At 39.1% G+C, this 27,570-nt stretch overlaps 1 protein-coding gene across 23 annotated transcripts in view; it reads left to right on the forward strand.

Moving 5' to 3' along the window:
• Sorbs1 (sorbin and SH3 domain containing 1) overlaps positions 1-27,570 on the forward strand; it is a 231,918-nt gene that overhangs the window by 86,632 nt on the left and 117,716 nt on the right. For all 23 annotated transcript variants that reach the window (XM_071611075.1, XM_071611055.1, XM_071611059.1 and 20 more), the window contains exon 3: positions 26,736-26,790. In XM_071611075.1, coding sequence (XP_071467176.1) covers positions 26,781-26,790 — 10 coding nt within the window. In that variant the 5' untranslated portion in view covers positions 26,736-26,780. The remainder of the gene's footprint in view (positions 1-26,735; positions 26,791-27,570) is intronic.

Here is a 27,570-nt window from a genome sequence, read left to right on the forward strand (position 1 = left end):
CTCTCTTCCTCAGTCTTTCTTGGTGATGAGGCTGAAAACCCTGCTTTCTAGAATCCCCTGTTCTGAGCTAGATATGTTACACCAGGCAATCAGCAGACAGGAGAATAGCATTGTAGGTAAATGTGTTAATTAACAACAAAAGTATGCAGATTACATACACAGGGAAGAGATAAAGATTGTAAACGTGCAGTTCCATGGCTTGGTGGGTTGGTGATGTGGAAATCTGTTATCCATCCTTTTCTGGGATCTGCCCATCCTAGAATATCTTTTTCGAGGAGACGGAAGCCATAGCTTACAGGGACTGGAAGAGAGGGAAAATTTTTCAGACATGTGGTGTAGCCTGAGAGGGCTTGGCAGTGGGAGTAGAATGAAAGGGTGCTCTATTCATGAGTGCCTTAGCCAAATGGAGATGGGGTGGTGGGTGGACAAGAAGTTGGCAGAAGCCATCCTGATGAGATCTGAGGGTGCCTCTGGCATCAGATTTTATATCTGGGCCATGTGGGTCCAGCAAAATCTCTTTAGCCTAAGACCTTGGAAGATGGTAAAGGCTGAATTTCCTAAGGAATGATTTCTTACTTCCTCCAGGAAATTTCAGAGTATGTATATGAATTCTTAATTTCTCTCAAGTCCTAATAAAATTTAAAAATCATGTTCCTGTAAGGATTTCTTTCCCCTGTGTCAATTTGAATTTGGATTGGCCTTTAATGCTCAGTTATGATACTTCTTAGATTAAGTACTTTCTACGCCAAAAATAAAACCACCTCTCAAATACTGCGCACAAGACCTGCCTTTGAGAACATCTGGTAAAAATAACAAGTTGCTTGGAAAACTGATTCTCAGATGGACCCCCGCCTCTTGGTTAGCGGGGTGTCCCTGTAGTAAGCCTTTATTTCCTGTTGCTTCCTCCCAGCAGGTCCTTCATGGAAAAATTTCGCATGTTTCCTCAGGCAGCAGGGAACCTTGAAGGGCAAACAGAGGGCTGAGGCCCCAGATAGGAACAGCGATGTGGCCTCTGCCCAGTGGCGCCTCAGGGTGCGTGGAGAGCCAGCCTGGGCCTTGCAGCTTTGAGGCTGGGCCAGCTCCCTGCCCTAAACTGCTGAAGACTCCAGCTCTCCCCAGGCTTGAGCAAGGCCCAAACTTGCCACACCTCCGGCTCTTTTTATAAGAGAGATGTTTTTAAATGGTCTTAAATGTCAGATATTTTTTTTCCCCTCCACAATCTGCCTCAGACAACTCATAAATTATTCTATGGTAAAATTTTGATAGGAATGTTTAGAAAACGAAAAGTTCTACTCAGCAGAGTTATATTACTGCAAATCCCCAACCCCTTTTTCTACCCTACGACTGATTGAAGACTATCATTATAAGGAAGATGATTTACTTGAAACCATATTTGAGGCTGTTTTCCAAGACCAAGATCCCAAGTTCCTTCATCATGCTGTACCTTAGTTTGAATGATGTGATATTTCCATGTGATATTTGACTATTTTTGACTTTAAAAAGTCAGTTTGAGATGGTTTGCTCTGACGATAATATAGAAAGTGTAGGAGTTTGAATTCAGTGTTTTCTGACCTCAGAATAGACTGAGAAAGTTTTTTTTTTTTTTTTTTTTCCAAAGGAGAAATCTGTGATATGCACCTTTCTCACCATTTGCTTCTTTCTCATGAATATGGGGAATTCAAGATTCTGGCTACAGAATTGACATTGTTGTTCAAGCTGCCTCTGCTGTCGCATTGGCTTCACAGTGGAGGCTCTTGCAAGTACACGTCACATGTGTGGCTGTAGACATAATCAGTTCTGTGTCATGTGCACAGGCTTCTGTGATAAGCCTGTGAGTCTGCCTTTTGTGGTTTTTCAGAATGTTATATGTCTTAAGTTATTTTTATTTTGATGCTTACTGACTTGATTCATTTAGTTACAAATTTATGAAAATTTTGAGTTTAGGGAGGATTTTGTTAATGCTACAAAGAGATGGAAAATTTGAACCCAGGGCTGTCTTGTGAGTTTGGGATATGTGGTACAACCTGGAATTGTCATGAATGACCACAGTGGTATTTTCTAGATACCTTTAGGCTTTTGGAAGAGAAGCATTGTGAAGAATGCTAGCATATTTCATTTCGTTTCATGATATTTCTCATTCTCTAAAAGTTGAACTTCCTGATTAAACAGTATATTTCATTATCTAGAACATTCTGTTAATTCTTTGTGGATGTATATAGAAGAAATCCCAAAGTGATGTTCTATTTCCTAGGATCACTTGCCTTTTTATATAAAATCAAATAAGCAACATATTTATTGTCCCTTTATTACGCTAAGACACCATGTTAAAATTCAGAAAGAATATTTGCATTGAATAAAGAATTTTGCTCCTCTTAAATATGACATTCTCCCTACCGTCTGCTCCATGGAAAGGTGAAGCCAGTTTGCTGTGTCTTGACTCAGGGCTGCGTCCTTTGGTAGAAATAGCCCCGGATTGGCAGGTGGAAGCCCTTGTTTTGGTCCTGACCAGGTCCCACATACTCTGACCTTGTGGGCAAGCTTTTCCTTTCCCACTTGGACTGTAGTGCAGATGTCAAAATAAAACCCACTCAGCAATGTTTTATTTTGAATAATTTCCTTTATAATAAAACCCACTCAGCAATGTTTTATTTTGAATACTTTCCACTATGTAAGGTATAAGACAGCTCCAAGTAAGTGTGAGTTTCTTATTCCTGGGAATTTCAAAGGCCCTCATGGCTAGATAACTGCCCACTCCTCAGTATATGTATATAGAGTATGATGATGAGCAGAGAAAGGGCCTGAATGCAGAATGCACAGAGTACTGGGACCCACCTACAGAGTGTTGCTTGGTTTGGGGCCAAATAAGTGCATAGAAAGTGTCACATACATAGGACAAAGAATGGGCTAAAGCAAGTGCCTTAACAGTTATCATTTCTCAGTTGACTGCCCATGATCAGCTCCATGCCAGGTACTTCTATGTTTGTGCTTTACCTGTATCATCCCAACCATGCCTTGTAACTGCTACAGGAGATGGAAGCTGTGTTTATCCCATTTTATAGAAGAAAAGAACTGAGGTAATTTGCCCAAGGCTGCAGAGCTAATAAATGGTGGAACTGATATTTGGATTTGAGCCTACATTTTTCAACACTGTGTTTCTGAGGGAAGATGAAGATGTGAATAGAGAGATGCAAAAGACCTCTATCATTAAAAGACATGCAGAATTGCCAGTGGTTAGCAATGGAAGGAGAAGGGGCCATTTATGACCGAGGGTCACCTAGGTGGGCCCATTTCCTGCTGGTTCTCCTACCTTTATTGCCCGTCACTGCTTTGCTAGGCTCTGCAGAATATCGCCTCTCCATTAAGACTGTGGCACAAGCTCCGCCAGAAGCCCCTTGCCAGCCTCCTTCAGCACTCTGCCAGGGCTAAAAAGAGCCGAGTGTTTACTGGAACTTGGGAAATCTCTGCCACTTGAGTTGACAAACGCCAAGTCAGGGGAGTAAACAGCTGGACTCAAACAGCTGCTTGGGACTAGGACGGTGTGTGTAGGGGGTGCTGGTGAAACTATGGAAAGGTTTTAAAAATTTCTTTCCAAAATTTCCCAAACTTCATTTCATTTTAAACTGAAGCCTTACTTACAGTGCCTCCATTTGTTAAGCCCCCAAATTCCAGCTTTGGAATTTATGCCGGGAAAGGCTCAAAGTGACCGATGTGAAGAATCCCTAACTAGGATTAGTTTATTTCTTGGACGGCAGGGGTCATTTATAGCTGCTCAGAGGCATCAGTACAAGCTTCTGTTTACTGTCACTCTTTCAGCATTTGGGAATGGACAATGTCCAGGCATTACATGGCTTTAAAAACAAAAATCACTATCTAGCTGTTAAGCAGCCTCTGTGCCTTGGATTTTAAGCCTCTCAGGGCAGTGATACTGTGGAGCTCAGTGTGTGCACCAAGCAGGCCCTCCATTAGCGCTGGGTGAATTCATTGAATGATTTGTTAAGTACATTCTCTGAATCACCATAAAAGTGAATGCAATGGAAAGATTATTTTAAAATAAGAGGAGAGTAGAAGAAAGGGAAATGTAATGCAAGGTACAGCTCTGTAGTATGAGGAAGGACTTAAGAGTGTTGGTTGAAGGTCACATAGGTTGATTTTTACCTCACAATTTTATCACTCACTGGTAGTGTGACCTAGCGAAGACACCCAATCACTACTTATTTTCTAAATTTTTGGTCACGGTACCTATCTAAAAAGGTTATTGGGATTAAAGGAGATACGATAATCGGATTCCCCCCTAGCAAGACATAAAATCCATCTGATTTGAATACTTGAAAAGAAATGGGAAGCACAACTTGAGAGGGTACCATCTCCACCCCAAAGAAAAGAAGTTGACATGTTGCAGAGTGGTGTCATATTTCAGGTTACCTTGAAATTAGTTATCTCTGTCAGGAGCAGGTTCATCAGACCAGGAGTGGTATTTGTGGAAAGTTGGTCTTAGAGATTTCTAAAGCCTGGAACACTTTTTTTTTTTTTTTTTTTTTAAATAGAAAAGTTGCAGAATTAAAACCTTATTTCAAACTTGTATAGCCCTGGGGAAATACTTATGAAGTAATACTATACATACACTATGATCATAACCAGATAATACAAAGAAAGATTACAAGAGAATCCAGCAAAAACATATGAGGTTATGTTAGAGTAGTGCCATTAGTGATCTTTTTTTTTTTTTTTTAATTTTCAAATGTTTAGTTGTGTGCTTGCATTTCTTTAGTAGTTTCAAAAATGCTTTTAAAAACAACCTCTTTTTAAGGCTTTACTCTTGAGATAAAAAATGTTAAATACTTGAACAACCACTTTGAATTTTTTAATTTTTTGGAGGCACCAGGGGTTGAATTCAGGGGCACTTGACCACTGAGACATATCCCCAGGCCTATTTTGTATTTTATTTAGAGACAGGGTCTCAGTGAGTTGCTTAGCACCTCATTTTTGCTGAGGCTGGCTTTGAACTTGCTATCCTCCTGCATTAGACTCCTGAACCACTGAGACTACAGGTGAGCACCACTGTGCCTGGCTGAATTTTAAAATTTTAACGGCTTTTCTAATTGTATTTTTATAGGGAATTATTTTCTTTTGCCAAATATTTAATAGGACTATATTTGGTAAAAACACAACTTTCCCCTTATAATAATATGATAGGATAAAGTAAGAATGGAGTATTAGAAATCAAAACCTGTCTAATTAAAAAGTAAACATTTGCTCATTAGATGGCATCAACATTTTTAAGATTTTAGTTATCTTATGGATTATGATATGAAATGGTGTTAAGTTTAGGGTCTATTCCATTTGAATTCTTTGCTTTTCCAAACATTCAGCTTCAGCATATTTAAGTTAATAGATGAGTATGCGTCTAGTAAATTTTTTCATTTGGAAACCACTTGCCAGACTATGTGCAGATGGGACAGCAGTCATGACTGGCAGGCGCTGCAAGTGGAATTGCATTCACACATTGTTTTATTCACTGTGAACATTTTGCAGGAAGAAAGGGAAAAACTGTCTCCCTGCTTAAATGAAATTCTGACACAATCAGTACGAATTATAAATTATATTTAAATTGACGGAACAAATTCATAAACATTTCCAGCTTTGTGTGATGGGTTGGGGTTGAGCCTGTGCATTTAATGCTTGGTGCTATAAGAAGTTGGTTGTAATGGGCTGGGGCTGGGGCTCAGTGGTAGAGTGTTTGCCTGACACAATAAAGGTATTGTGTCCATCTATAACTAAAAATATATTTTTTTAAAAAGTTGGTCATATTGACTGATATTTCTAGTCTATATGGGTCTGGAGTTGTATTTCAGTGGTAGAGCACTTGCCTATTGCCTATCATGTTCAGGGTCTTGGGTTCAAACCCTAGCGCTGCAAAAAAAAAAACCAAAAAAACTTTGTCTGCAAGAAGAGAATATTCCAGGGCACCTTGGACCTTCTGAACCAACAAATCTGGGAGCAGAACCTATAGTATGTGTTTTAATTAAGTGCTTCCTTAAGGAAATCAATGTACAGCCTCTGGTAAAATAGGAACATTTTGAAAAGATTAAATTGTTATCTGAATTGAAAATCTTTTTAAATGCAGAGAATTCAATTTTACAATGAAAATTTCGGAATGAAGCTGATTTATTTGGGGGTTTATTATTATTATTATTTTTTACCAATATATGAATGAGATTTGAGACTTCAAGGCACTGTGTACAGTGTTTTCAATTTGTACAATATAATCTATTTTTGAAGTACAAGTTAAAAATTTAGTGGAAGATACATATGAGAATACTTAAAAATTGTTCCTGCTGGTTTTTTTTCTGAATTCTGTAATTCATCATCATTGTCTAAGATCAGCAATGCAAGTAGCAATTTAAAATATTTTTTCAGTATCCATAAGAAGAAAACTTACATTTGAGAAAAATCATTGCTTAAACCATTTGTGAATTTATAAAATAATACATTTGGAAAAAATTAACAAATTTGGAGGAGAAGGAATAAAAGAATCCCATTTACATCAAGAACCATAACTAATATTTAATTCAATAAATGGATATAATTTATTTTGGAGTAAAAGTAACATCAATATCCAATTCTCTGGAAAAGACAATGATGGTTTTCTTAGGGGCTTCTAGCCACTTACTTATATGAAATAGCATTTTTGGCTTTTCAAGGAATGAAATCAAAGCCAAAGATAATTTGAGTCTGGCTGTACTCTCTCTAAAGATATGAAAGTCATGATTATCTTTAAGGAACAAAAAAATCAGGGTATGGGAAAAACAATCACTTTGCTTATCTTAAAATTTCTTTGAATTTAAAAATGATTTCACATATATCTGTGTTTAAATACAATTCCTTAATGTCATTTGTGTAGATTTCAGTGATAACAGAATGAAATGATTTCTATAAAACATTTAAACCTGTATTAAGTGAATAATTTTATATGTAGTTGAATCTATATAATTTGAATGATTCTTGTGACCTTTTTCCCTCCCATTGAAGTAGTTACTGTTTTGCTAGTCTTGGGGACTCCTTGTCCCTCTGCCTTATCTCCCTCCATCTGGTAACCCTCCCTGAAGGCAAGGGGTGAGGGGGACTGGAATGTGAATCTGACCTGTCCTGCAGAGAAACCACTTTATCTCTTGGTCGGGCAGCACTTGGTTATTCAGCTTCTGGGCAGTCCCAGCCCTGCAAAGTGTCTTCAGATTGGAAGAGCACCACTCTAGGATGATTTTCTTATCTTTCTGACAGTTGCCTAAAACTCTCCTTCCAACACTGTGATGTATGAGTTCCCATGACCCAGGCAGTCAGTTTATTTTTTTTAGCTAGGAATTTCCAGAGCCACTGCTGGGTTGCCCTTTGCCTTCCTGGCAGCTGGCTTCACTCTGAATTTAATGAGGTTGCTGAACTGAATGACCAAGGAAGGGTTTCCCCCGTTCGAAGGAGTTAGAAGGATTCAGCACTTATTCTTGTTAAATAAGTAAATGCTGACGGCTGGGGGACTCCAGGAAAAGGCTTTTCCAGTCAGCTTTTAGGTGGTCAGCATCTAGGGCATGTTCCTGTGCCCACCTGCTTCTCTTTTTCTGTCTTTTTGGACTTTGGCACAACTTTGGACTTTATCCGTAAACTAGAAATATATTTCAAGTCACACATACATGCAACTTTTGGAGTCACAGGGATTTTTCTGTTCTTCTTCACTGGGGGGAATGTTTAGCAACCCTTGGCAAACTTTCATTGTCATCCTGGATTTCATGCTACCCAAGGCCTGGCTGCACCTGATGCTCTGCATTTGAGCTTGCTGGTTAGTTCTTAGAGCTGTGATATTAGCAGATGGGAATTTGAAATGCTTCATTACCATTCTGAGAGTTCAAGTATTTTTCATTACTGTGTTTAGTAAGTTTTAATAATATATTTTAGCTTTTTCCCCCTTGTGATCTAATGTGTTTACTTAGACTTTACATTTTTACAGAAGAAAAATTTATTTTTGTACTTTTATTATTAAACAGATCTGGAAAAAGTCTACAATTATATGCTTCTTAAGCTGGATTTCCTCCAGAAGTGTGATATATTCACCAAACTCCACAAATACTAAAGCTCCCTTTAAGCAGATTGGGAACCAACCCAAGAGTTCTAAAGTTACATTTTTTTCTGAAGGATTTTTGTTGCAGACTTTTAAAAAGGGGGAATGGGGATTCTTGTATGGGATCTTTATCCTTTCTCACATCTACAGTCTTTTAAAAATGCCCCTCTGTTAGATTTTATGGTAGTTTGATTTCCAGATTGCAAGATACATGGTGAATTTAAATGGTGAGATCCATTTTGCAATGCACACTTTTAGCAAACTTTGATTGAATGAATTAACGAGTTCAGAAGCATTTTTGTGGACTTGCTTTAAGTGAATGGTTTATTTATTTATCTACGGAAAGGAAAAAGCCTTTTATTCCCTAAGTTAATACTTGCTAAAGCATTTTATTTTCAGAGGCATTTGGACTTATATATAAATGTAATGAAACTTGAGGTTGCAAATCTTCATCTTGACATTTTTTTTTTGTTGTTTTTTTAGAGGAGAGGGAGATGCCATGATGAAATTTTAGAAACAACTCAGAATGGCATTTTAATGCTCTTGTGACTTAAGAAACATCCTATAGTTGAACACATCTTCGGGAAGTTCAGCATCTAAAAAGTAGGAAGAACATCTGCTGATTTGGCTGCCCCACTTTGTGGGGAGGGCTTGCTCGGCAGGGTGGGCATTCTTTATGTTTTAGGGAAGATGTGTGCCTGGACGTTGCTTTCTCTCATCTCAGTGGATTGATAAAGACTTTAGGGCTCATATCATTTGGAAACAAATTCTGTGATGCTGTAAGTCTTTTGGCCACATGAAACCTTCTTAAAGACAGACCATATTGCTTGGCTTTCTTTTCTTCTTTTCCTTTCCTAATAAACTCAATGATCAGCCTGTGTCACTGATGGCCAAGAGCACTGCTGTCTTGTAACCTGTAAACTTCTATACAGTTTGGGGTCCTGGGTGAGGTCACTGCAAGGTTTGTGTTGAATGTTCTCTGCCTAAAGCAAAAAGCCTTCATTGCTGGCAGTGTCCTTGTCTCCTTCATGTAGAACCCAGTAAAGTGTTATTATAGTAAAAGAGTGACTAACCAGAGTCTGTTATTAACCAAGGTTTCCACCCACCTCTGACTCTACTCCAACTTCAGGGTTAGAATGGGACAAATGGGAAATAATGTCAATATATGGCCTGTTGAGGGTATTCTTCCTGTGTGCCAAGCACTGTGTTGCATGGGCAAATGGCCTGTCAATCCTCATGTCAGAGAAGTTAGTGTTGTTTTGTCCCTGTTTTGCACATGGGATTTTCATCAGTGGCAGAGTCACTAGAACTCTTGACTGATTAGAATTGGTATGAAGCATTTAATTATTCTCTTAACAAAGCCCTCAACCTGCGCCCCTGCTGATACGCTGACTGGAACAGACACAGTGCTTCTCTCCCAGCACCTACTACTGTATTTCTATGGGTTGTGAATGTGAAGACAGGGTCATTTGGGCTGAAAACCATTCTCTTTAACATTTATTAGTTTAGAAATGATCTTTTAAATATCTCTAACTCTGTCACATTTTATTGTATTTTAGTAGTTGATAGTGTAGTTTTTCTATTTAGTTTGTGAGCCTCTGGGTTCTAAAGGATTTTTGACACCTTTTATTTTCTGGTAATTTTATCTTGTCAGCCACTAAGGCAATTGAGCAGAAAAAAAAAAGCTGCACTGTAGGCAGAAGTGGCAGCATGAGATTTAGGGAGTGCGCACAGAGGATCGAAGTCTCTCTGAGCAGCAGTTTTTGCTCCAAATAAGCAAGAAAAGACAAATGTAGAAATTGTCACCTGTGGTTGCTGTAATCAAGACTTATTTGAAGCTTTTCACATCCAAGTTGCTGGGAGCATCTCTCCTGGGCAGAGAGTATATGTGGTTGAAGGATTTTGTGTGTGTGTGTGTGTGTGTGTGTGTGTGTGTGTGTGAGATAAAAAGTTCTGGGTATTGGTGGCCTTTCCTGTGGCCTGGCCTCAGGGCACAGCCACCCACATGCCCTGCCTGTCCCGGATATAGTACACTGTATGCTTCAGCCAAGTTAAAATCTCGACTTAGGAAACTTCTCCACTGCCAAACTTACCTGGAGCTCTGGCTTGATAGAATGTCTTTGCCTCGTGTTCAGGGTCAGTTTGGGTATACCATCTACCTGGCATTACTTCTATATACTCTGCAGTGCAAATCCTTTCCATCCACTAGGCTGTTCTGTTCTGTGCTATGCGCTAGACACTGTCGTGTGAGAACTCTAGCTTAGGTGCTTGTGAGAGCAGCTTGTTAGTGCCAGAAGACATGGAAGACAGTAAGTTTGTCTGTAAATCAAGTAATACCTAGTTTGTAACATTCATGAGAATGAACTCTTGGGAGAAAGAATAGAGTAGTTACTTTGCTTCTTACAGGAAGTTAATTTAACAGCAGGGGACTATGCTGTTGGGGAAAGGCAGGCCATATGACCTCATAAGGGAAGCAGATGCTGTCATTTCTTGAAAGGAGAGGCTGACTGAGGCTGTTCTTTTATTATTATTATTATTAGTAGTAGTAGTAGTAGTAGTACTGGTAGTAGTAGGATTGATGGAGATTGAACTCAGGGCCTTGTGCATGCTAAGCACACACTATACCACTGAGCTACACCCCAGCCCCGGAGACTGCTCTTTTAATTGCCTGAAAAGATTAGTTTTCCTGCGATGATAAAGAACCTCTTTAGAGAAATCAGCCATTAAGAAAGTAGTTTGAACCTCCTTGGATACTATTGCTGATAAACATGCTGAAAGTTGCTATGAAAACACTAACACTGTTGTAGGCACAGGGTGTGCCTGATCTCCTTTAATCCTTGTGGTGTTACCGTCATTCCACTTTTATAGATGAGAAACTGAGGCTTAGCAAGGTTCTTTGCAGATCATACACCTAGTAATTGGCAGAGTAGCAACTCAAATCCAAGTTATATTTATTCTAGGGCTGGGGGTATAGCTCAGTTGTAGAGCGCTGGCCTGCCATGCATGAGGCCCTGTGCTCAGGACCCAGCATTGCAAAAACCAAAACACTTACCAAATTATGTGTATTTCCAAGTTTCTGTACTTTTATTTAAAGGTTTTTGTGGTGGGGATGTTGGTGGATGTCTTTCTTCCTAGAGTCTGCTGGAAAATGCTGTATGAGATCTTATTCAGTATTAACTTCTCCTAAGGAACACGCTATATAAAGGAGTTGAGATCAAAAGAACTACAGGGTTATATTAAGCATGCAGAAAAGAGTGCTTTGGTCGGCATGTGTCCAGTTCATTCCATTCTCCAGGAAATTCTGAAGCCTTGCATTCTCACATTCAATATCTCCCTACAGCGAAGGGCAGCCCAGAGACACTCTTCTACATTATTTGTATGGTTTCCAGGATATCAGTGTCTCTCCCCAGCTAGGATATAAGGTCTTCCAAGGTAGGCACTTTCTCTTATATTCATTGATAAATGTGATTATCTTATTACCACAATTGGATAAAAACTCCTAAGATGATAGGAGTTGTAGGTCGTTGTATTCTCCAAAGAGTCTTTGTGCAGGAACATGTTATCTCATGCAAGGACCATTTTTTTTGGACCTGGTGGAGCCAGAACCAGGATCTGTATTCTAGTTTTCCCTCTTGCTCCTACAATACTCTTCACTGAGTCTTGTAATTTTTACAGAGGCACTGTTTCTCCATTTGCACAACAGGTGTAGAAACCTTAGTAGATATTCTGAGGATCAGAAATGACATAACGTAAAGGGGTTGATTCTCAGTCATCTTTTAGGAAATGAAGAGATGGTTCACCTGTCTGTTCTGTAGCATGAGCACAGAGCCTTTGCTTGCAAAAGCAGTGAGTTTATATGATGGTTTGGCTTCTTGAGACCTTAAGAGAGAACAACTCTGATGTTTTAAAATACATGATGTGTTTACCAATAGTTGCTTTCATCCCTCAACTTTGCATAGGAAGGAACTAGAGACCAATTTCTTGGTGCCCAAATCCTACTGTAGTTTGAAAAGTCAGATTTTTTGGTACCAGCAAGTACTGGTAACATCAGCTTCATGAGCAGATAAAGAGTGATTATATAATCTGTTAATATAATACAAAAGACTAAAAAAGATTATACTAATTCCTTGTTTGTTAGAATATGTTTCCCTTTACAACACAATCTACAATGTTTCACATAAAATTTTAAATTTAATCTTTAGAACAATTTATTAAATTAGGCATTATTAATACCATTTTATAAGTAAGTCAACTAAAGCTGACAAGCAAGGCACTTCTAATTTGCACGGCTCTGGCCAAGTTTGGATGCAAATCTTATTCTTCTGACCCTGATTTGTTTTCCAGCTGTCACAAGGCACATGTAGCAACTGCAGTCAGAAGTATAGACTAGATGCCAGTTGAGTCAGGGTTCTTCTGTGCCTGCAGTGTAGATACATTTTGTGTGTGTGTGTGTGTGTAAACATACATTAATATATATGTATATATTTATATATTATATATATTTTTTGAACTTGGAATTTAACTCATGGGTGCTTTACCACTGAACTACATCCCCCAGCCCCTTTTAGTTTTTATTTTGAGACAGGGTCTCATTAAGTTCCTTAGGGCCTTGCTGTTTTGCTGAGGCTGGTGTTGAACTTGTGATCCTTCTGTCTCAGCCTCCTGAGTTACTGGGATTACAAATACATTAATTTTTATATATTAGTATGTAAGTATATTTTAGATGCCAACCTATATTCAGGCAGTCTTACTTGAGAGACAACAGATTTAGAAAAAAAAAAATCTTTCATTAATTATTTGCTGTGAGCTAGGTACTATATTGGAATATATTAGTGGTTTCATCTTAGTTTGAAGAAAACCCATTTCGGAAATTTGCATTGTATTCTCAAATACTTGGATGCATATTTTATACCTGATATGTCAAAAATATTGCCTAAAATTAGTGCAAAAAAAATGAAGAGATTAGAAAAAAGTAGTTACCGTAATGCTGTGTGAGTAGTAGGAACTGAGTGTCTGGTTCATTACAGTTAGACACTAAGGATCTTTGACCTCCACAGCCTGAGGTCAGGAATTAACTGATTCTGAGTTTGTGGGTATTATGCATTTCACCTTAGCTGTTAAACAAATATCACGGAGAAAAGAGGTTTTCTTGGAAAAGTTAATGTTTTCAGTGTTTCATGTTGACTTTTGGGAAGGTTTGGTATACTTTCAGTAAAGTGACAAAACTTAGGGAAAACAAGCAATTTTTGAATAAGCCAGTATTATGAATTGAAGTATTTAAGTTATGTATGCAAAAGACTCAGTCATTTTACTGAATGGAGCCTCTGTCCCCTCATTCCTGAGCTGGAATAGGCCTGGATTGCAGATGTCTGTATAATATAGGATGTGGTGAATGTGTAGCCTTCAGAATTTTATGGCTTAAAAGAAAAGTGGAGTGGGAACCATGTGTGGGTTGGGTGAGAGGGACACCTCTCCTGCCATGCCAAACCCAACCTTTTTTTTCCCTTTCTCAAGTTCTAACGGGCCCTTTTTCAAAGCCTGTTTAGATTTTTTTTTTCTACTCACACACAGTACCTTCTTAGTCTCATTTATCTACAGTGTGGCCTAAGGCCCAACCTTGATTCTCCTGAGAATTCAAAATGTTTTCTCGTTCATACTTTCTTGAAAGGTAGACATTGTATATCATCACTTCAGAAGAAACATGGCATCTCTATCCAGGCTTGCTTTTATTTTGAGGTTATTTACAATTTAAACAGTTAAAATGTCTTGCTTTTATCTCATAAATTTGGGAATGATCTGGATTGTTTAAGTAGATATCACAATTAGACAGTCTTGTTTTGGTTCTGTAGACATGACCATATTTGGGAAACACAAATGGGCCAGTTTTCACATTTAGAGGATGATCTTGGGTAAGAGTACATGTTTAAGAAACTTTGTGTGCCCAGAGTTGTACATATTAAGAACTTGAGCCAGAGCTCAGGGCTCTGGAATGCAGTGGAGTTGGGTGAGGAACAGGGAATTGACAGGGCGCAGGTTTAGGACCAACGAAGATACTATGTGTGTTGTCACCTGGCAGCCCCTACTAACTCTTCTAAAATAAAATGTTTTGGTGCAGTTGCCTCTTTTGGAAAATTGGCTGAACATTTTAGTCATTCCCCTCCTTGTCCTCATAAGGAACTGCCTGGGAGTAGTTTGTCTTCATTAAATGTAAGCAATCACTTGATTAATGTTGGAAAAGTTAATGTTTTCAGTTTTTCATGTTGACTTTTGGGCAGGTTTAGTATACTTTCAGTGAAGTTTCAAATTTACATTTGGGGTAGTTGCTATTAGTCCTGGGGAAGAATGCATCATGTGGAGCTGCCATTTTAAACGACAAGATTGTTAGTGGTATTTGTTTTAGCGGGTCTCTTAGAATATTCTCTTGAAATTTCTAAAGATTAAACAATCATGTATCTGATACCAAATATGGACTAGAAACAACAACTTTTCATTAAAAAAAAATAAATGCACTACTAGTTGAACATCCCTAATTTGAAAGTCCAAAATTTGAAGTGCTCTAAATTCCCAAACTTTTTGAGTTGGATACCACAGTAGAAAATTCCACACCTGACTTCCTGTGACAGATTGCACTCAAGATGCAGGCACACTAAAAATAACCCATAAAGTTATCTTTATACTATGCATATAAGGCATATGTAAAACATAAATGAATTTCATGCTCATCTTGTGTCCTATCCCCAAGAGCTTGCATTATTTACATGCAAATATTCTAAAGTCTGAAATCCAAAATAACTTCTGTTCTCAAGCATTTCAGATAGATGATACTTAACCATATAACTATATAGCTATAGCTATATATAACTACACACACACACATATGTTATATAGTTATAAAGAAAAAGTTACCTATAACTCCTGATATTATAGTTACTATTAGAATTTGGACATATTTTCTTTCAAATATTTGCTTTAACATAATTATAATAACAAATGCTATACAGATCTATACCCTGCTATATTCATCTAATATTTTGATAAGAGCCTTTCCCCATGTTGTATGGTATACAGAAGCATTATTCTCATAACTGTTCAATAGTCCACCCAAGGGCTATGTGGACAGGTAATTGGTCCCCCTGTTACTAAACACTACAATGTTTTCATTTTTTCACTATTTTAAATAAAGCTGTGGAAAACATCTCAGGCATAATTTTAGAGTTACATGAAGTTCTTTCTTTAGGCTAGATTCCCTTAAAACACAAAGGGAATGAGGTGTTCAGTTCTTTGCTGCGTATTGCTGAAAATAGTGGTAGCAATTTACAGTATCATTGGCTGTGTATGAAAACAAAACAGTGTCTGCATTTGCCAACCATGAGTGTTTATTTTTTAAAAATTTGTGGACTAATGTTAAGAAGTAGAATAAATGATTAATCATTATTTTAATACTTTTTAAAAACTAGTGAGGTTAAGTGAACATTTTCTCATAGATTTGTTTGTTGTTCACATTTTTCTCTTCTGGGAGTTATTTCTTAATCCCTTTAATTTTTTTTTTTCTGTGAACTTAGTGTAAGTGCACTGTGAAATAAGGATATTAACCCTTTCTTTTAGGTTTGCTGCAAGCATGCATTTTAATAGACAATGTAATATATGGTTATGAATTATCTCCTGAACTGTATTCTTTGAGGCATATACAACATTGCATTTTTATAAGACTTGCAACTATTCTTTGGCTCTATTTTGCTTATTGGCAGTTTCGTTGGCAGAAATCAATACTGTATGTTTATTTAAAGGTTTCACTTAAGTATTGTAGGTAAAACATAGTTGCAGATTTACTAGTTCTAATTTTGCATCTGACCCTTCTCTGATATGGGCCTGGAATGAGAGTGTGATGGTTTTAGTGGAAGCTTGGGCATGGGATTTCTGAATTCTGTGATCATAAATGGGTCTTATTAAAATGAGTTCCTCATCTCCATGGCTTTTAACAGGGCCAAACAAAATAAGAAAAAAAAAATCTTTAGTTTTTGTTGGTCTAGTGTATCTGGCTTTCGGGACTGGCCTTGAAGTTCAGGGGGGTGAGGAATAGCAAGTCCGAGACACATGGAGTTTAGGCCTTATGGAGTAAGGGAGATAAGAATGGAAAAGGATGGGCTAGGGATGTGGCTCAAGCGGTAGCGCGTCCGCCTGGCACGCGTGCGACCTGGGTTCGATCCTCAGCACCACATACAAAGATGTTGTGTCCACCAAAAACTAAAAAGTAAACACTAAAATTCTCTCTCTCTCTTTAAAAAAAAAAAAAAGAATGGAAAAGGAATTGGAATGAGGTCTTGGAGCATGAGGAGCTTCCTTTTAGAACAGGGGCCTCTGTATTTCTTCTAGGAGTTTAGGGGTCAGAGAGGGCCATGAGCTGGTCCTCATTCCTTCCCAACTACATGCTGATTTCCTTGAGGGTTTCATCTAGACTACTAAATCCAGAAGGATCTATACAATTTCCCTTTCAGGGCTTTATGTCATGTTAAGGAATTTTGACTTGAATTTTTAGATCATTATTTCCCAAAGTGTGATAGTTGAGGAGATTTTAGGAAGTATTTTCTTGAACATTTGGGAATTTTCTTATTTATTCATCCCTTGATTCTCTCTTATGCAAAATTTATTCCCTATTTTTTTTTCTGTATTCTGATCACACTTATTCCAAATTGCTAGCAGAAGGGTCATCTGATTATATTACATTTAAACTGTATTCCTCTTATTCTATAGCCTTGTGATGGCTTCAAAGACAGCAGTTGAATCTAATCATATTGGTCTGCTAAGCACTGCCCTAAATAAGTAAGCCAAAGAAATGCTATTTGAAACTGGGTGCAGTGGTGTACACCGTAATTCCAGTAATTTAGGAGGCTGAGGCAAGAGAATTGCAAGTTCAAAGCCAATCTCAGCAAATCAGTGAGGTCTGATAAAAAATTTTAAAAAGGTTTTGAGGCATAGCTCAATGATAAAAACACCCCTGGGTTCAATCCCTATTACCCTATCCCCTGCCAAAAGAGAAATGCTATTTGAATTGTATCATCAGGCCTTTGTTTGTAGATACATTATTTTTTCCTAAGAGGTTCACTGCCTAGCCAACCCCTCTGAGCTTCCAGAGCCCATGGATTTTTTTCCCCATTGAAATTTGACCCAGGAACTCTTTGTTGCTGAAGTCAGAACATGGTGGTACATGGGTTATAGGCAATTTGAGGCTTATTAGGCCATGGTAGTGTTCCATGGATGAGATGATGGAACAAAACAGCGGGTGCAAGGATGCATGGGCCAGGAGAATGGAATAATTGGCAAGAGTAGGATGCTTTGTTAGGTGTGGGATGGAGGGTGTTGGCAAGGGAAGAGGAGAAGTGTGCTCAGATACTCTTGATTTCTTCTGCTATCCATTGGTCATTCAATAGTATATTATTTAGTCTCCAGGTGTTAGAGTAGCTTCTATTTTTTATTTTATCATTGATTTCTAATTTCATTCCCTTATGATCTGATAGAATGCAAGGTATTATCTCTATTTTTTTGTTTTGTATTTGCTAAGAGTTGCTTGTGACTTGAGATATGGTCTATTTTAGAGAAGGATCCATGTGCTGCTGAGAAGAAAGTGTATTCAGTCATTGGTGGATTAAATATTTTATATATGTCTGTTAAGTCGAAATTATGAATTGTTTTTTTTTTAGTTCTATAGCTTCTTTATTTAGTTTTTGTTTGAAATATATGTAGTGATGAAAGAGGCATGTTGAAGTCACCCAGTATTATTGTGTTGTGGTCTATTTGGTTCTTGAAATTGAGAAGGATGTGTTTGATGTATGTAGATGCTCCATTGTTTGGGGCATAAATATTTATAATTGTTATATCTTGTTGATATATAATTCCCTTAAGCAGCTTGAAATGACCTTCTTTGTTCCTTCTCATTAGCTTTGGCTTGAAATCCACTTCATCTGCTGTGAGGATAGAAACCCCTGCTTGTTACAAGATCCATGTGAATGATATGTTTTTTTCACATCCTTTTACCTTCAGTCTGTGGATGTCTTTGCCTATGAAGTGAGTCTCTTAGAGACAGAATATTATTGGGTCTTTTTTTTAAATCCAGCCTGCCAGTCTATATCTTTTGATTGATGAGTTTAGGCCATTTACATTCAATGTTATTGTTGACAAATGATTTTTATTCCCCATCATTTTTGTTTATTTCTGGTTTTTAATTTGAGTTAGTTTCTCCTTTAACTATTCTTCTAGTATAGTTCCTCCGTTTTCTGGTTTTCACTTTTATTTTTCATTTCTTCTTCATGAAATATTTTATTGAGTATGTTTTGTAGTGCAGGCTTTCTAGTTGTGAATTCTTTCAACTTTTGTTTATCATGGAAGGCTTATATTTCATCATCAATTCTGAAGCTTAACTTTGCTGGGTATAGTATTCTTGGCTGGCATCCATTTTCTTTCAGAGATTGTATTATTCCATGAACTCCTGGCTTTGAGGGTCTAGGTTGAGAGATCAACTGAGATCCAGATTGATTTCCCTCTAATGACCTGTTATTTTTCTCTGGCAGCCTTTAAAATTCTGTCCTTATTCTGTATGTTAGACACTTTTATAATAATGTGCTTTGGTGTGGGTCTGTTGTAATTTTGTATATTCAGGGTCCTGTAAGCCTCCTATATTTGATTTTCCATTTCATTCTTCAGGTTTTGGAAATTTTCTGATATTATTTCATTGAGAGGATTATGCATTCCTTTGGTTTGTATCTCCAAGCCTTCGTCTATCCTGATAAATCTTATATTTGGTATTTTCACATTATCCTGTATTTCTTGGAAGTTCTGTTCATGGTCTTTTAACATCTTTTTTCCATGATCACCTTTGTTTTCAAGATTTTATATTTTGTTTTCATTGCCTGAAACTGTGTTTCAAATGGTCTAGTCTGCTAGTGATGCTTTCCATTGAATTTTTAATTTGGTTTATTAATCCTTTCATTTTGAGGGTTTTTGCTTGATTTTTTTTTTCAGAATTTCTATCTCTTTGTTGAAGTGATCTTTCACTTCCTGTATTTTCTCTCTGATTTCACTCCTTACATCTTTACCTTGCTGTTCAGTTTAACTATGAACATTCTAAACTCTTTCTCTGATATTTCTTCCATGGTGGTATTGATGGATTCTGTTGTTGAAGTATCTTGGTTTGTTTAAGGTGATTTGTTCCATTGACTTTTCATGTTATTGACTTTTCATGTCTACCCATCTAACAGTATGGATCAGAGGCAGTAGAGTTTCTACCCTGTGGACTTATAGTATCCTTGATGGTTTCTAGTACCTCACCATTTAGGGGGAGACAAATAATAACAACAACTGATGCAAACAATATACAGCATTAAACCAAATAGTTCCTGCTATGGCATCAGCATTGTTAATTGTCACAATAAGCAGAAATTATGTGATCAGTTATTGCCTGCAGTAAAAACAGTAAGTTTGCAAAAGGGTTTACAATGAGAATGGTGAACAGGGAGAGAACTGGAGTTGTAATAATTATGAGGGGGGAGGAGGAGAGGAAATAGAAGTAAAAAAGGAAGAGTGAAAGAGAGAACAATAGAGATTTGCTATTAATAGAAAAGATAGAGAATCAATGGAAACAGATAAGTAGGAGAAAAAATATATAAAATGAAAATTAAAAAATTTTAAAAAAACACAAAACAAAATATACTAATAAAACATTCTAGTCCTCAAAAAACTGATCCATGAAAAATAACCAGCTTCAAAAGTGCTAGAAATGAGGGAAAAAAACCCAAATATGAATATGTTTAAATGTCCATGAAGCATTTAGGTCACAATTAGAGGAAAGAAAAAAGAAAAAAATTAAAAAAAAAATCTCATTGAAAAGTTAAAGAATTGTTTCTGTTGGAGTTCAAAAGATTCTCAGCTTCCCTTTTCAGCAATATTAGGTGGGGTGGGCTGGAATGTGATGACTCTTCTACCCTCTGGGTGGGGTTGCTGGAGTGTTAAGAGTAAATCCCATTGGAGGAGCTCTTGGAGGTGGGTTTTAGGCTTAGGTGGGCTCCATGTTCTTGTCATTGAATGGTAATTGGTCTAAAGATTTTAAATCAGTGCACATCCAGGGCCTAGTAGTTGCTGGTCCATGCTGAAAGACTGAACCCCGGGATTTCCCCTGGATTTCACGATGGTGGAGCCAATTCTTAGCCCCCTCTGTTACCTGCCTGTTTCCTGGTCTCTTGGTTCAGTCTCCAAATTCAATCTCTCCTGCCCCAGTTCTTTGAATTCCTATGAATTCCCAGCCAGGCTGTCAGTCCTGCAAGTAGCCAGATTGGTGTGTGTGTGGGGGTTTCCATGACCTGTATTACCCTGTGTAAATCCCTCTCCATGTTTGATTTTTCTCCTGGTCACTTCTGCACACTCTCTGTTGAGCAGTGTGAGTTTTCCAGGCCTGTATTTTGGGCCAAACTGTATTTTGCCAGGAATTGGCTCACCCATCTGCCAGGCCCCGCACCCCAGCTGCAAAATGGTTCCTTCCTCTGTCCTATGTGGGCAGTCAGAAGAGGTGTGCTTCTTCCCCACACAAGGGTATTGTGCAGCACACCTTTCAGCTTAGTTGGGCAGTGTTTTTGATCTCTTATCTCTTTGTACCCAGACACACCTCAGTCCTCCTAAAAAAATGCAGGTTCCTTTAATTCCTTTGTCCCTTCAATTTGCTTATGGAGGGACTGTTCTGGCTGGTGCCTCTAGTGGCAGCTGTAATGGTGGAGCTGGGGATTTCTTCCTTATTTTATTATATTCAACCCCCTGAGTCCCTGATCTGCTTCAAATGTCCAGTGTTAATTCCCAGTAAAGTCCCCCGCCACACTTTTTTTTAACCCACCCTGTCGAGAAGCTGCCCATCTGCTTTTTTAGTTTCCTGCCAGGGAGCATCCAGGAAAGTGACCTTATCTATTAAGCCATCTTGATCTCCTCCTCACACAGATACTCTTGAGGGACAGATCTTCACTAGCATCAGGGGGAGCTTGCTCTGAATGAGACACTATACCAGATACTAGGGTGCAGAGGTGAATAAAAGCCATCCCTGCCTACCAGGTGTTCACTGTCTGGTGGGCACTGGGGATGTGGCAGCAGAGGCAGGGCAGAGAGAATGGGAAAAGATGAACAATGGACTCAGCTGGGCTTTATAACTGGTTATCTGGATTTCACATTGTCTTGTGGGTACCATTGAAAGACTTTTTAAAAAAAATATTTATTTTTTAGTTGTAGACGGACACAATACCTTTGTTTATTTATTTTTATGTGATGCTAAGGATCGAACCCAGGGCCTCCCACATGCTAGGTGAGTACTCTACCGCTGAGCCACAACCACAGCCCACCATTGAAAGATTCTAAGGAGGCAGTGACACATTTTGTCTATTAAATGTGGAGGGCTGATTGTCATCTGGCATTCATTACTGGTTACAAGGTTGAGGCTGGTTGAGGAAATAGAAGAGGGGTAGGAGGGAAGTGTAGAGAACTTAATAGAAGGACCAAAAAGCAGGACCTATTAAAGAAGGGAGACTGTTTTTCTGAATCTCAGTTTCTGCACCCAGATAATAAGAAGGTAGATTAAATGTTTGGTTTATGATCATTTTTTTCCTTTTTAAAACTAGTTGCCACAGAATGTGTTTATACAGGGAAAACTCATGAGGTATAAATGAATGAAATTGATAAAAGCACAATTGCCCAGAGTTGATATAGAGGGTGGGGAGTGGGTGGGTAGGTGCCCACTTCATGGCCTATGGGACAGAGCTCATGGACTCCTTCCAGTGTAGTTGGAAAACTCTAGAAAAGGATAAAAGAAACTGCATGGATCCTTCTTGGTTTAGTAGTCCAGATGAAACCCCCAAGGAAGTGAGCATGTACTTGGAAAGGAACTAGGACCAACTCGTGACCCTCTCAGACTCTTAAACTTCTAGAAGAAATACAGAGATCCTTGCTCTAAAAGGAGGCTCCTCATGCCCCAATGTAAATTAGCTCACGGTGACACTTGAATCAGTACCAGAAAGTGTCTTGGGGGGAGGAGGAAGGAGTTAATTGCAGTGGGTATTTCAGTGAGGTCTGACTAGTTCAGAAACAGTTGGACTTGGCCATGTGTGTGCACTGGAAACCTTTGTGAAGGCCATTTCAGATAATTGGTTAGAACGGAAACCAAGTTGGAGAGACTCCCAGAGGAAATGGGAGGATGTGGGGGATGGCCTTTCTGATGTGTTTTCCTATTGCTCCCTCTCCAGAAACATTGGTTTTTTTCACAGAAACCTTCAGGTTGTGGTGTTCTGAGCCCCCAGCCATTCCTGGGATTCCAGACCAAAGTTAATGTCAGAGTCAAGTTTATCCTAGTTTCTTCCTCTTGAAAGGAAGTGTCAGCGACTCAGTGTTTATCCTTTCTGGCTTTCTGAAGAGACTTCTGCACCCATTCTAATACTGTAGAGAGTACATTTGAAGAGAAGTGACATTAATAGAGCTTGAGAAGAGAAGGAGCTGTCGAAAAATTGGAGAAATGTGGCTCTTGAGCTGGTAGATCAGCAAAGTACAAAGAAATAAGGCCGAGCGTTATTCTGGGGCTTTGTGAGCTGTCTCTATTCTTCACAAGCCATTGGAAATAGCTGAAAATATATAAAATCAAGTCCCAGATTGGATTTCAAAGACAGAGTCTAACTGAGATTTTGTCTGAGCGGGGACCTTCCTCCCTCTTACGCAGTAAGGAGGGTCTTGACTCTTTTGCAAGTAAGACTCCAAAGTCAGGTTCTCAAGGCTAAATAGAAGCAAGGACAAAGTCAGTGGTTGAGCACCTACTGCATACTCAGTGCTGAGGACAGACACAGTCATTCCCTTCTGGAAATTTACAAACTAGTATTGGGGACAGGAAGGAGCTATGGAGGCCAAACACCATAGTGTATAGGAGAAGCTGGAAGGACCATATGACAGGTTAACCGAGGACTCCTTCTCCTCCAAGAAACTCTGCTGTACAAATTCAGTTTCTCCATAGTCACATTCCCCAAACTAGCCTTATAAGGACCTCCTTTCATTCCCTATTAAACAATCTGTGTTCAGTAATTTGATCCTTTTTCGGCTGGAAGCATGAGTACAGTTTTTGCTTTTTAGCAATTATTCATTCTTTGTTATCAAAACATCTTAGAGAGGGACTTTGCAGGACCATTAATTATCCGGATGCTTTCTTAACAATTGTAGATATTTCACATCTTGTTCTTTCGGTGGAATGTTGTGTTGATGCTATGATGCTTTGACAAAGTCAGGTAGGGCCCACAGCCCAGGGCACGGGATGGCTGTTCAGCTCTTGCTGGCCCACTCACACTGTGACATTGCTTAGGTTTCCCACTGGGAAAAACTGTCTACCTGCCAGTGTCTGTTTTTGTCACTAGATGACCCTTTTCTTCCCTTTGGCTTTTACCCCAAGGTGCCTGATTCCTTTGGAGGGGACTCGTGGGAGACATTCCAAAGATTTGCACCACACATTCAACCAAATAAGCTCTTTACAGCTTGGTTTTTAAAGAAATGTTAGGTGTGCAAGGTTTTTATGTAAAATAAGCTCTCGAGTCCACATCTGATTGTAATAGGTGGCACTGCCTCTAAAGAAACAGCAGGGCTAGATGGGACCCTCAGAGATTCCAGGGTTCTGGTCAGGTTCAGTTTGTGCAGCCTCCTGATGCACCTCGCTGCCTCGACTGTGAGCTCTTCGGGTTGTAGAGACAAAGCCATTGCTGGGTCCCGGGATTCAGATCTGGCTGGCCTCACTTTGGAAGAAAGGAATAGTTTCCTATTAGGTGAATCCTTTGGGACTCCTCCTTCCTGTCTGGTACTGGTCAAGGTTCTTAGATTACAAATAACCAGAACCCAATTCTTGTGGGCTACAGCTAAAAAGGGTTTTATTGGCAACATTCTGGTTACAGATTCATGGGGTTATTGAAGCCTGGAAAACTGTAATCAGAACTGTGCAGCAATTCAAGGAGGCTGGATCAGAGCCACAGTCAGGCCCCGGAGGAGTCTGAGTAGGATGTAGCTGCTGTTGCCACCATTAGTGAGGCTTGGACCCTGGGTATCGTCCTTGGCATAGCTGTCACTGCCACCCTTGCTGCAGTTTTGATTGTGTTTTAAATTGCCCCCCTAATGTCACCTGTGTAGTTTCAAACTGTCACCAAGTGAGAGCATGCATCAGAATCCACTACCTTAAAAGTGAAGACCTGGTACTCACCCATATGTTGTCATTCATGCCTGCTAGAGTCACACGAGCTCTTGAAATATTGAAATGGTTTATTTCATACTATCCTGGGTCCACTCTGCTTCTGTTCTTCTACCTCTCTCCATCCAGCCACTGAATGGTTAACACCAGCCTCGGGAAGAGTCCTACAAAGAGGGCTGCAACTGAATGCCGCAGTCTGGTTGGGCACAATTTACGAGCCACTTATCCAGCAGGAACGAACTTTATTTTTAGAACGAACACACACACACACACACACACACACACACGCCGCACCACATGAGCTCTTCAGGAATTCCCTCAGAGCCCAACTGCCACCACTGGCTTCCCACAAGCCTCTCAACCCCCCACTCCTCCTGCTCTTGAGGCTGATTGACTGGGTCGCATGGGTGGAGCCAAAAGAGTCCCCCAATGAGCAGCTCCGAGGTCTGAAAGGGCGGGGAAACAGCCCAATGAGCATCACCCAACAGGAGCCAATCAGCTGGCAGCTGGAAGTTTGCTGGGGCCCCTTCGGTTGTGGCTCTCAACAACTCCTGTTGGTGGACAGCTGTGGCAAAGTGATGGTTAAATGTTTGAATAATATCCCTGACCATGTCTACTTTAGATCAGTTTATAAGTAAGAGTGGGGCTGACACTTAGAAGTTAATAGTTTCTGTACTGAGAAGCATAAAATGTACAAAAGGATAACCCCAAGTGACAGTGACTACTCTTCAGTGCGAGTTGAGGCCCCTTTTTTTGCTTGGTTCATGTGATAGCTCCATTATCTCTATTCATTTCTTCCCCAGCCTAAGTGGCTGTGTGCTTTGTACTCACTTTTAAAATTAAGATGAATTAAATGAGACTGTGCAGAGGAAATTGGTAAATGGACTGTGGAGTACTATTACAGTGAAATAGTATACAGCCATAAAAGTGATGAATATACTGACTGTAGAAACCCAGAAAAATGTTCATGAAATAGCTGTTTTTAAAAATGAAGGCGCTGAGGGTGTAGCTCAATGGTAGATTGCTTTTCTAACATGTGTGAGACCCTCGTTCCATCCCCAGTACTACAATCAATCAATCAATCAATCAATAAATGTATAACACAAAGCTGTTCAAATATGTTTATAACTGTGTAAATGTTATTTATGCATTTAAAGATAGAACTGCAAAGGAATAAAAATAGTTTCTGTTAAGATAGTTTCACAATTGGATCAAACATTCAGTATGCTTTAAAATTGAGTAAAGCCTTAACATAATGAAATGATTGTGAAAATAATAAACATTTGCTGATAATCACAAATAGCCCTTTGGGTCCTGGGAGGCAATCTGAGATATTGTAAAGGTAGGATTAGAAAATGGTTAAATGTTTGAAGTATGTACTGAACACAGCAAGTTTGTGCTCTTTGACGGAAAACAAATGTTTCCACAGCTTAGAGAACAATTTAAGGGGATGTTGAAGGTCATGGATAGTCTCACGTGTATTCGACAGTGACAGGCAAAGTTAGTGCTGGTTTGGGCTACAGAGAAGGACTTAGAATGATTTTTCTTTTCACCTCCACAATTCTACTCTGTCAGTGTAAGAATAGTAAGCAAAGCAACTGAGAAGGGAAGCCAGTGCCCAAATCCAGCTTGTTAAAAAGGGAAACTAAGCATGTCTCCTCATGTGGACCGTTTACCCTATTTTGACATTCCTATTACATAATTTGTGAACCAAGGATTTTCTCTATGTCTTTTCTGGTATATTTTCTAATGCAAAAGGACTACCTTGTATTCTGGTTATAATGCAGATTCTGATTCAGTCATGTAGAGAAAGTGGAGTCTGGGTTTCTGCATTTTTAATAAGCTCCCAGCTAATACCAGTACTGAGGGTCTTGGGACAACACTTTCAGTGTCAAGGTTCTGCATACCCTGAGGACTCACTTTCCTGACTGTGTGACCTACGCATGTGTTCAGTTAGAACTCAGTATTCATAGTACACACAATACCTGTGTTTCAAAAACTATAAAACACCATTGAGAGAAGCTAATGAGGACAGAAAGCACAGCCATGGTTCCTAGGGTGTTGGGATGATATATCCATTGTAGAGAATCACAGAGAACTTTTTTGGGATGATGGAAATGCTTCTATATATTTGAGTGGTGATTTTAAGATGTGTATTTGTCAAAACTTTAATCGTACAATTAAAACGGATACATTTCATTAAGGATTGAATGATGTGCCCAAGGTCACAAAGTATGTGGCCAGCTGTGAGCCTGAGGATGCTTGGCCAGATGACTCCTGGTTCAGCTCTGTTTTATCAAGGGCTACAGTGCTTGCATTTTTAATGCTAGCCATAGGGATTTATCTTGAACTTGCCATTCATCCAGTCATTGTGTGGTGTTTGTTTTTCTGCAGAGCATTTCAGAGCCCCAGTTGCAGAAGCCTTGTCCTGCCACCACCATGAGCTCTGGTAAGTCATTTAAAACTCTGCCTTTCTTTTGTGAAGTCTACAAAACCGGGCAGTTTACCCAGATTTCCCATATACTCTGAGGGCCCCACAGCATTTTTATTTTTCAAAACGTGAGTAAGCACCCACACTCTTGTCATAAATCACCACATACATTGTTAATATTTTTTTTAGTATCTCTGGTGTCAGAACTGTGCTGTGCACTTTGCATGCACTATGTTCTGATCTTTACAACAGCCCTCTTTCCTTTTAGTGAGACATAATCGGCAGACAACACAGTGCAGATATTTTAAGTATATAATCTGATAAATGTTGACATATGTGTACACCTCAGAGGCATTTCTTCATCTGAGAGATCGCAGCAAAAGTACCCAGATTGACCATAATTACCCCAGAGTGAGAGCTAATCTGAAACTTCCTTTATTTCCCCTGGCAGAACTAAACAAATGACTAATTTTGAGTATTTTTAGTCCTGGGCTGGTGTGGAAAGCACAGGGTTAAGGAAGACAGAGAAGGAAAGAGATTCCTGTTGATTGTGCAGCCAAGAATTGCCAGGGTTCCAGCCTAGAATTGGAGGCAGAGAAGGTTCCATCAGAAATTTGGTCCTACTATGGCCCTGGAGCATATTCTGGAGCCTCCCAGGACCTGCAGGTGGGGATGGCAGGGTAACTGGGTGAATATCTCATTCAAGGGGTCCCCTAATCTTGCATTATTTCAAGGATTTTATCTCTGTAGATTAAAAACCAGCCTCTTTTTGTTCATTGGCAACCGTGCTCTTTTAGC

This window comes from Marmota flaviventris, chromosome 4 (genome assembly GCF_047511675.1).
Source record: "Marmota flaviventris isolate mMarFla1 chromosome 4, mMarFla1.hap1, whole genome shotgun sequence".
Taxonomy (NCBI): domain Eukaryota; kingdom Metazoa; phylum Chordata; class Mammalia; order Rodentia; family Sciuridae; genus Marmota; species Marmota flaviventris.